At 35.5% G+C, this 11,139-nt stretch overlaps 2 protein-coding genes across 2 annotated transcripts; one reads left to right on the top strand and one right to left on the bottom strand.

Annotated features, from left to right (window-relative positions):
* Nucleotides 1–2,980: 2,980 nt before the first annotated feature.
* LOC110426779 (Integrase-type DNA-binding superfamily protein) lies at nucleotides 2,981–4,739 on the bottom strand. The gene has a single exon (XM_089784508.1). It carries the CDS (start codon nucleotides 4,135–4,137, stop codon nucleotides 3,319–3,321), a length of 819 nt encoding a protein of 272 aa, XP_089640634.1. The 5' UTR covers nucleotides 4,138–4,739; the 3' UTR covers nucleotides 2,981–3,318.
* A 1,539-nt stretch (nucleotides 4,740–6,278) lies between these two features.
* LOC110414355 (TraB family protein) lies at nucleotides 6,279–10,691 on the top strand. The gene is made up of 7 exons (XM_021425492.2): nucleotides 6,279–7,663; nucleotides 8,113–8,228; nucleotides 8,324–8,412; nucleotides 8,508–8,582; nucleotides 8,788–8,898; nucleotides 9,709–9,804; nucleotides 10,147–10,691. The coding sequence occupies exons 1-7, from the start codon at nucleotides 7,275–7,277 to the stop codon at nucleotides 10,411–10,413; spliced, it is 1,143 nt and encodes a 380-aa protein (XP_021281167.1). The 5' UTR covers nucleotides 6,279–7,274; the 3' UTR covers nucleotides 10,414–10,691.
* The last annotated feature ends 448 nt before the right edge of the window (nucleotides 10,692–11,139 follow it).

Below are 11,139 nucleotides of genomic sequence, written 5' to 3'. Positions count from 1 at the left end.
GAGAGAGAGAGAGAGAGAAACAGGACTCATAGTACAATGTTGTTCAGTCGCTTTTCGACCTAAATTACCTGAATCCAAAATGTAAAAAATTCATACCATCAATGATAGACAGGCCCACCTATCCAGTTTGTTTAATGTTACAGGATTGCATGTCCCACCAGGTACCAAAGTAAATTATCAAGAAGGTGAAAGAAGCCTTCAACATATAATCAATGGTATGATTAAGTTAATGCGACAAACTCTATCGGAAAACTTGCTGATTAAGTTAAATTCTCTTCTCCCTTTTGTGATTGAGATATATTTTAGTTGATAGTCATATCTTTTCCGTAACGAAAGATTTCTAACATAATTATTACTTTTAGTTGCAATCATCATTTAGTTAGCTACTTCACACAAATTTCTATAACTGTGTTTTTTGATTGAATAGCAAGAGGCTTGTTAATATAAATTGTTAAAGGTAGAATATATAGGAACTTTTTTCCAGATTGACGTTGAAGAACAAAACGTAACTTTTGAAACATTATAGGGTCTCTGATATTACCGGTCCCGGGGATCATATTTTGTCGGTCGAGTTCTTATTCATACCTTAATTATTTCGACCTTTTTACTAGAGCCTCTTTCTGTGACTAAGCTTACCCTTTCCTTTGTTTCGACTTCCTATTTTCAAACTTAGGAGGCAAATCGGTTTGACCTACACAGCAAATTTCATTGCCGACTTACGCCCAGACAAAATCTACTTGTTTTTCACTTTCGGAGTCGTAGAAAAGAAAAACCCCCTTTCTCTTTGTTATAATGTTGTAGACTATTCATCTATATTTAGAAAGGGTTAATTAACTATGACAAGATATTGAATATTGTTACTATATTCCTGTGTTTATAAAATGTTCTTAATTATGCATTTTCATGTTGTGGATGAGAACTTGCCAGTTTGGGACCCAAGGATGAAGTTAAAAAACATATACATATATACATATATATATATAATTATATAATTATATAATATGTGTCTTAACAGTCTCCTGCATTAGTATAACTTCATTCAAACCGCAAAGACCCATGTGATCCCATGGAAGACAATACCTTCAAAAGTATCACAAGTTTATCTCTTTCGGGGGTTTAGCATTTGGGATCGACATTTCTTTCCATGACTTTCGCCACAAATTTTGCCTTTTATCTAGCTAAAGAATCATTATGATTGGTCATAATATTACTCGCAACATATAATAGACAGGTTTTAGTGAGGCCGCTAGCGGCACCAAATGAATGGTTAAGCTGAACTATAAGATTTTATGAAATAATTTCTATGATCAAATCTCTCTCTCTCTTTATATATATATATATATATATATATATATATATATAATGTACATTATCATAACACTATCACTCATTGATATCCGTATAGCACATATCATGTCTCAAAAGTGAGCCTCGTTAGATTTCAAAGTGTAACCAGCATCTCTACCATAGACTCTGCAGATAAACACTATCTAACTCTCATATGACTCAGTTGTGGATGATTAAACTGCGCTTACTGCAAGCAAAGGACTACTTTAATACTTTAGTATACCACAATATTTAGATCTACGATCTTATTCGTAACACCCAAATTGTAAAATGTTGCATTTCATATTGTACTAATTATTATTAATTATTTCTTTTATGCATAGAGAAAAATTTAAACAAAAAAAGAGGATTTGAATTTTAAAATGTACTGTTGCTTAGAAAATGATAATAACCATTAGATTAAGTCTTGATTGTTACAATATTAGTATTAATTTGTGCATATTTATACATTATTTTGCACAAAGCATGATATGGGACTACACATAAAGTCTCCTCTCAATTTGTAAGATGCAACTATTAATGAACTATATTGGAGAATAAATTCCCTTTTAAAGAGTACTAGTAGACGCGCTTAACATAATTTCTTTTGAAAGGTAAATTTGTATTCATTGAAGGTAAGAAGTATCAAATGCCAAGTTAAGTCTAAAATCTTGTTCAAAAGAAAAAAGACTCATCTCTGCACATGACTTTCATTGGGCAAAAAATTAACAGCAAGTATACCCTTGTGTTCTTCAGAAGGCTTAACCCAATAATTTTTGGTTTTTTGTTTAACAAACATTTTAACAACTGTATTAATGCTGCAATATGCCGATCTACAAAAGAAGTGACTGGATTAAAGATGCAAATTAAGCAAACAAATTGAACATACATCCTACTACTTAACAATCTATATGCCAAAAAATTACCGTTAATACAATAAAGCATCTTATTTTCGACTTTTTGAGATTATGCAATCCTTTTTCTTTACTGAAAAGTAATGATCGAATAGAGCATCAAAATCTGAATGTCTCACAAGTTTTAAGCATTACGATAAGAATTAAGATATACTAGCGGTTCGTATATCCTAGCTTAGTATCTTCATCCTAAGGACTAAGGAGATTAGGAGATTGAAATTAATAACACTAAGTCATTTTGTTGAATATGTTACCAATTAATTTGCGAGTTTAAGCTTTTGATGACGATCATCGCAAAATACTTCCCCTCAACAGAATGAAGAAAGAATCCTGCCTGCTTTAATGCTAACAATTGCCATTAACTAATTGTTTGTCGAAAAGTAAATTCATGAACCGACTGAATGTTGAGTAGGCAGTGCCGCTATCTTTTATCAGACTTGAAAATACAATGGGAGTAGGATATATCTCCACCAAAAAGAACATGCATATGATTTTCAGAAATCTTTCAGAAAATTGAAAATTAGTATATAAAAGATGATTGTTACCAGTCAAGTCAAGTCAGTAAGACGTGATGACTTTTGCTTAGAAATAGGCTTTTTATAGGCACTATAGGTAAAAGACCAGAGAAAAGGTGTAACGCTTATAATTCTGAGGATGAGAAGCTCTCGTACGAGAAAACATATGAGTCCACCAGGGAGGTGAGGAGTACACTCATTACTGAAAACTACCAGGGAAAAACATAAGAAAAACAAGGACTCTCTTGGTTTTAATTACCAAAGCAAGCTTAAGAATTACAGCTCTGAAATATTCAGCCCACAAGATAAGAAACAGATAAAGCATCTAACTTTTCTATGGCTAGATTTTCACGCTCTCACAGCAAATTGACTTCAAGCCAATATAATCAGCTTCAAAACAAACCCAGCCATGGGCACCTAACCCCTCAGATAGATCAAAAACAGAAGGGGTAGGAAAAAGAAGAAGCGAAAAGAGCAAAAAGACAATACCTTGATCATCATCTTCTTCTCAATCACATGCATTTCTTTATACCATCACTTTCATAGTAAATTTTGAGTCTCTTTTAAGTGTAAGTCCATAGGCTTTCTACATCTGAATCCTCCGGTGAATCATCTGAGGGTGGTGAGTTTATCCTGGGAGGGCTTATAAGCATTCCTTCTGCCATATTCACCAACAAATTTGGAAAGTTTAGAAGCGCTTCGTCGTCAATAAATTCCTGACCGGAACCAGACTCCATGCAACTACCTGACGTGGTACCCTTATTTTCAGGCTCGCCCTGATCCTGTTTTGAGTCTTTTGATAACCCTGTATCTGGCTTGGGTAGCCTGGAAGCGGCAGCACTAGCAGCTGCAGCCCGAATATCGCTTGCGGATGTGGAAGCCACTTTTGGATACGAAAGAATCATATCCGGAAAGTTTAGATCCGTGTCGGGACCTTTTAGGGCAATAGCAGCCACATCGTACGCGGTAGCTGCCATTTCAGGGGTCGCATATGTTCCAAGCCATATACGCGTCGTTTTACGCGGCTCGCGTATTTCAGATACCCATTTTCCGCTCCTGCTTCGTATTCCCCGATAAGTCGGATGCCTTCCGGAACTAGGCAGCGCCGATGATGAAGACCTGCCTGGAGATTGAACAGGCCTTGGCGTTGGTACGGTGCTAGGTTTTGGAGATTTTGGGGATTGGTCTTGCGGTTGACCCAATGTCGTCCTGCCTGGAGAATGAACGAGTCTCGCTAATGGGTTGTCTGGTGGGCTCGCTGATGAAGGTTTTGGAGACTGGTCTTGCGGCTGCACAAGAGAGGCTGGAGGGTCAGGGATTTGGACAGTTGGGGTGGATGGTGGCTGATCTTTTGGGGGCACATTGGTTGAAGGATTTGCCATATTTGTCTATTTATATGTATGGAATCATGCGTATGCAGTAGGAAGGGTTTAAAGACTTCATCGTTTGGATGCTGTTGGGCTGGGTTTATAAGGAGAAATAAACCAATGGGGAAAGGCGTGGGGAATTCGCGGAACCTTTTACAAAGCCAAACATTTTCCCATGACAGCATTACGCTGGTGATGTGATGGTAAGGAGGAGGCTACACAGCGCACACGTATTAGGCACATAACTTAAAACTGATTAGCTGTAACTTACCTGTTTGTCCACGGCTGCCCTTTGTATATCCAATATACTACTCCTACTCCTGCTCCTATCTATTCTAATCTATCTCTTTCAATTACAATCTTTGCTTTCTCATCTAATGGTTGGTGATCATAAATTTATTTCATGCTTACTGCTCACTGAATTGTATGACTTTTAGCTTTTTTCTTCATTTATTTAAAAGGTTGGGCTGTGCCTTTCAGCAAAAAGGAACTTAAAGGACCGGAACCAGTGCGACTGATGCTCATATGTCTACCTCATGATATTAACAACGATTACTCTTCTTCCGCCTTGCTTTCATTTTGCTGGTCATGTGCAGAAGGGCCTTTCTAAAGAAGTAGATGTATTAATGAGAGCTTCCTTTGTAATTAAACGTTTTCAGTTTGTGTTCATCACTTGCGTTTCTAAATTTCCCCTTGTCAATCTCATGACTTAGAAAATCTTACTAGTGCCTATTTTTAAGTGATTAATTGTCAAGCAACATACACTTTACCTGCGGCTACCAGTATTAAAAGTGGATCCTCTGTGTCAGAAATGCCTAAATATGTTGATTTACAAAAATAAACAACCCATTTAAGTAATACCTACATGTGCCCTGGACTTGATTTTGGCATGGTAGCATATATAGCTTGACTTATGATTCATACCCAGATTTTTTATGCATAAATTTTTGGAATGAAACCATGAAATTTTCAAAGTTCTGAGCAGTAGTATATCGCTATCAACACCCAGACAAGGATAGCTCTTTTTTTCACCATTTGAAACACACAAGGGTGGATCGAGTAGAGTGATTTTAGTTTTCCCTCTTCCATGTTCTGTGCCGCGACAAAATCATGTCTACCTCTATCATATCTTGTTGAATTTAAAATTTTGAACTACTTCTTTGTGCCTTTGACCCTACGGTTTACTCCTTTTCCCCCCATTTTGCTAGACATGCTATATAACCTTACAGTTGTGTGTATATTCAGAGCTGATTGGTCCCCTACCTCTCAGTCTATTAAAAAGAAGAGAAAAACATACATGGCATGGCATGGGTAATTTGTTTTTGTTAGATGTATATCTATCAAAATAAAAGCATAGGTTGTCCGTCTGCCACAAAAAACTGCAGCTTTCAATAAATCTCAGTGCAATAATAGCTTTAGTTAAAACTCTGTATTTTGAACAGAACAATTATATCTATAAGATTGGCCCATATATACAAGAAAAATAAAAATAAAAAAAAAAACGAAGTTGGCCCATCCATAGTTAATAATCAGTTCATTGCTTCTTCCACCATTAAAATCTAAGGTCCCAACCAGCTCATCGGAAAAAGGATCATGATCATCAGGTTTTATCTCTATAAACCTTCCGCTTGACTGCGACCCTCATAATTATTGATTTATCGTTCATTCCTGCAAACAACCCTCTTTCTTTTTTCTTCCCATGGAGAAATTTTTGTGGTACATTCAACTACTTTTTCTGTTTTCAATATTTAGGGGAGGTGATGAGCATGTGGGAAGCCTGGGAGCTACTCACAAGCAAGTTGGCTCCGATTGGGCAGAGGAGGTAAGTGACCTGTTATTGAAATTGTATTGGTGCAATCGTCTACCTAGTTGATTATCAGTGGGGACAACTCTCCTTTCAATCTCGAAATATGTCAGCGTTTTGCAGAATCTTCTCACATAGACTCACATCAGGACCTTTCTCTGGGTCTGCTGGAAAGGTACCAAATATTATCATGAATACCAAATGAAGTTCATTCCAATTTCTAACTATAGAAAAAGAACCACAAGCAGGATACATTGCATTATTTTCAAAAGTTTTGGTAGTCTTTTTTATTTTCAATAAAATAATAAAGGAACTAAAAGGGTAGAGGCTCTAACAAGATCCACATAAAATGCAAAAGGATATGGTCTACTTGAAACATCACAATTCTCAGTACTAAAAATTGTCAAATCATGGACACCATCCTTGTTAATTGGTCCCCCACATTTACATCAATTATTACAAAAATATACTACTGCTACTAGTATGTGGGTACAGTAAACTGTAAAAAAAAGGGAAAGGAGGGACTAAGCCTAGGATAAGGGTAGGGGCCAAACTCAAGAAACCTTGTGCCCTGAACCCTGAGGAAGCTGTCTTTGCAAGATTCTGTTTAAAGTACATTTAAAGCTTGAAAGAAAACGTTTTGAAAGTTTTGGATCTTTCAAGAGCAAAATGGCCTTGCAAATCAACCTGTAATTGTATGGGGTTTTGGGGCAGGGCAAATGGGATTAATTCCCATATTTTCAGTGGAAACTAGAAGTTTTCTCTACCTCTTTCTTGTCAATTCTTTGTTCAAGGCCACAGGGTCAATCTGAAGATCTTATTATACACAGATAAGACCTGGCTGTAATTTTCTTATTCTTTTTTAATTAAATTAAGAAAAAATCATATATCCCATGAAAAATAAATTAAAAAAGTAGGTAAAAGTCTTTATCTTATTTTTCTCCAAACAAAAATAGATTTAATGCTCAAAATCATTATGGGTAAAAGGAAATTGATGATTACAATTATTATCTGTAAAATAAAATTAATGTGAGATCTCTCCATGCTAAATCAAACAATTTAAACACGTAAAGGGTATAAAATTAATATAAGAATACATAAATGTACTATGAAAAATTATAAGAACAACTGATATTATTTATTTTTGTGTAACTTTTAAGTCCAACCTTCAATTTCAATTTTAAGACCATTTTTTTTAATTCTATTTTTTTCCACTAAATGAAAAAGACTCTGCAGAAAGAAAAAATTAGAAGAAAAAAATTGCGTAGCCATTTAAGGTAGTTAACATTGTTCTTATCCAAACCTGGAACACAAACACCAAACTACCTGGTTTTTGAGCTTCCCATCCATGGATATTCTTCTCAAATCAAGCTTTCCAATCGTCACTGCAAACCCAAAATTCCTTACACCAAAGCCTGTTAAGCTTAAACCCTTCAAGGTCTCCATCAAACCCCCACCACCAGACTTCGATTTTAGGGCAGACATCTTAGCAGAGTCAGCTGCCAGAATCGGAAAAACTCATCCTCAGCTGGCGGACTTGGCAGAGAATGGGACGTTGGTGTTGGTTGAGAAGCGGCAGTTCGGTCCTGTTCCTGCCTGGAGGACCGAGTTTGTGGAACCAGAGGCGATATGGCTGGTGGGTACCAGTCATATATCGCAGGAATCAGGTGCTGACGTGGAGCGTGTTGTGAGGGCAGTCAGGCCTGACAGTGTAGTGGTTGAACTCTGCAGGAGCAGGCAAGCATTGGATTGTTCTTATTTCGTTTTATAGAATTTTTGTTTGAACTTTGAGCTTTGAATCTGATTTTCTTGGTGCTATATTCTGTTATTTCTTATTTGTGAAGAGTTTCCCACCGGGGTTGGCTTGAATGCTTTCAGGAGAATGTGGAAGATTGAAATACTCTTGTTGAGCTTATTTGTCTGTGAATTTATTGGTTCATTACTAAATATACCTAATGCAGTTATAAACAGCTAATTGGATAAGCCTGTACGAATCTTTCCTAAACTTGTCAACCATATAGAAGGGTTTTCTTCAAATTGCAAATCGAAAATTCTCCATCAATGAGATTTATACGACTTTAGGAATGAGTCAGCCACTGCCTGATGGGCTACTGAAAAAAGAAATAGAATGTCAGCAAATATTCATTCCACATCTTAACTTTAATTATTGCAGAGTTCATTTTCAGAGCTGGGATCATGTACACATCCAATGATGTTGACAATGGCCAGCAATTACGGTCAAATATATTTTCTTTGAGTGGAACTGGGTTTTTTGGTGCTGTTGGTCGTAGCATAAACTTGGGTAAACATTAATTTCTTCAACACATTTTTTTTTTGTGTTTGTGAGTGTGCTAGTGAAGGGGCTAACTGTTTACATGTGGCTCATGTAAATGACAGGAGGTCAAACTGCTCTAGCATTGCGTCTACTTTTCGCACTTTTCTCTTCCAAAATATCCTCTGATGTCAACCGTCCTTTTGGAGATGAGGTTGTCAGATTCACATAAATTAATCGTCAAATTTGCTTCTTGTTCCAAAAAAAAAATGTGCATCTCAACTTGTGAAAATTTTGGTTGATTTGCAGTTCCGTGCTGCTCGAAAAGCATCTGAGGAAATTGGTGCTCAAATGGTTTTGGGGGATCGTCCAATTGAAATAACTGTATGCACATTTTAGTTCCAGCATATGATCCATAGATACTGAAATTATCTTAAATAAACTTTATTTGGAAAATTTTTGACCTGTATCTCTTGCAGTACTAATGCACCACTTTTCCTTTCTTATGACTTATAAGGCTATAATGTTTTCTTTTGTGATGCATAAATCACCAGGAGTTATTTACTCCTGAATTTTTTTTTTTTTGCAGCTTGAAAGGGCTTGGAATTCTCTGAAGTGGAGTGAGAAATTTAGTCTAGTGCTTTCAGTCGTTCGTGGGATAACGTCACCATCATTTGATATATCTAGGAATGATTTCAAGGTTTTTCCCTTACCAATCTATATTTTCACATGGATTTATGTCCCTTGTTTTATTATTGAATTTGGATTTGTTGGTGCACATTTCAAAGTTTAATACTTAATTTAGATAAGGCCTTGGTCTATGCAGTCGAGGAAAAGGGAAAATGCAAGAGCCATTTTGAGAATATCTTCATATTTTCTGCAACTATCTAACAAGGAGACGTGCATTATGTTTTGAACTAATATATGATGAACTTTCCTGTGAGTTGGAATAGAACATTACCCTTGGTGTTTTCACACTACACGTGATGTTTATATGCATAGTGGCAAAGGAGAGCAAGTATATATTGATAACGGGAATTTGGGCCTGATTATCATGGAATATACTATTTATAGAAGATGACAGGTTTTGGTTGGATATCATTGTTTAAGATCAAAGCTAAAATTTTGTGTTGTATTGGAAGAATTAGACTCCAAAGGGCTGTTGGTCATATTTTTCCAGGCAAAAACTGCAAAACATTGTATCCATAAATGACTTTTACATGATGCTTGAGTGACAAAGTCATTCTAAATATAGATGTCAGTTATAGTCAACACTCAACAATGTCCTATAGTTATTCAAATGAACAAAAATTGGCTAATGGTTAGAGAGTATGTGGCATAAGTCATTCATGGTAAAAAAATGATGATACTATATTCAAACAGGAAGGGCAAATATAGTAGAACAGAAAGAAATTTTATGCATTAACTGAAAGATACAAAAGAAGATATCTGTGAACTCTCTAGTTTAGCTAAAAATCTTAAATCTCTTATCTACCATATTGCATTGCAGGAACAGAACAGTGAAAATGACACCTTTCAGCTTTATGAGCAGTTAAGCTTCTCCTATCCATCACTTCTTCAGCCTCTCATACATGAGCGAGACACTGTAAGTACACCTGTATTTGTACAAGTAAAACATTTGGAAACCTGATGTGTCCATGCATGATGCCTTCTCAGTGATTGACAAACAAAAAGAATAAACTTGATTTTATTTTTCTTCTTATGTTTGCAGCTAACAGGGCATGCATATATTAATCAAATTCTTCAACTTGATAAACTATTTATTTTTTCCACCCTTTACTAGTTCAAGATTTGCTGCATGAATACTATATGTTTGTAGAACTTTTTTGGTTCTTTGGATCTTGTCACCCAAATTTGGAACTTGGAAGGCCTATGAATATGATTGATGATCCTCTAACAAGGTGAACTGCTGGTGTCATGTTTTCAGTATATCGCGTGGTCTCTAAAGCGGAGCAAAGCTGTGAATAACTGTAAGACGGTGGTAGGGGTGATTGGAAAGGGGCACATGAATGGTGTGATATATGCATTAGTATCAGATCAGGGAAACCTGCGGTTTAGAGACCTTGCAGGTAAGACTTCATCTGAGGCTGAGTCTAATGGCTGGGTTGAAGGTCTTCTCAAGAGCTTGGCCAGAGACACGTTGATTGGCATCGTGTTGTGGGCATTATATGAACAGATTAAAGCTGCATTGTAGCATGCATACAGATTTATTATATGATCAGATTCAAAATTGAAGGTACAAAAGAAATAGAAGAAGAATTTAATCATCCTTTGTTACTAACTTTTTCTTTTGCAATTCATGTGATTCAGTAAAATAATTAGCAATAATATAAAAATTAAAGTTTGATTTGTTAATTTATAGAGATTAGAGAAGCTCTTCAATTTGTAAGATGACTCTCTTGTCTAACCAACTAGAATTTATACATGGATATATAGGCGTCCTAATTAGTATTTATCCTACAAAAAAGTGTTAATCCTCTGATTATTAAGGTAATGCTTTCAATGGTATCCAAGCAAAATTCTTTGATTTCGAGCTCTCTTCCTCTCTCAATGTATATCTTAGCAAAAGAATGTATAAATTCTATTTTGATTTTCATTATTATTTTGCAACTAATATAAGGGAGAATATCTATGATCTAATTATGATAGATACTTAAAATAAATTGGTTAACTTGAGGGATAAAAATATATAATACTACGAAAGATGTATTAAAAGAATATAATTTGCTTATATATGCCTGTTGGGACTTTGATAAAAATGGTCATTTTGAAGCATTTAGTTGCTACTGTTTTTTATTTGTATTTTGAAACGTGGAAAAGTTAAAAAATTAAAACCAGAGTACTTCATATAAAAACAAATTTATGAAGTATTAAAAAGACATAATATTGAAAAAATTATCATAAATTATTTATAAATTTT

This window comes from Theobroma umbraticum, unplaced genomic scaffold (assembly GCF_002168275.2).
Source record: "Theobroma umbraticum cultivar Fairchild unplaced genomic scaffold, ASM216827v3 scaffold_30.0, whole genome shotgun sequence".
Taxonomy (NCBI): domain Eukaryota; kingdom Viridiplantae; phylum Streptophyta; class Magnoliopsida; order Malvales; family Malvaceae; genus Theobroma; species Theobroma umbraticum.
This window is presented reverse-complemented; position numbering and strand designations above follow the sequence as displayed.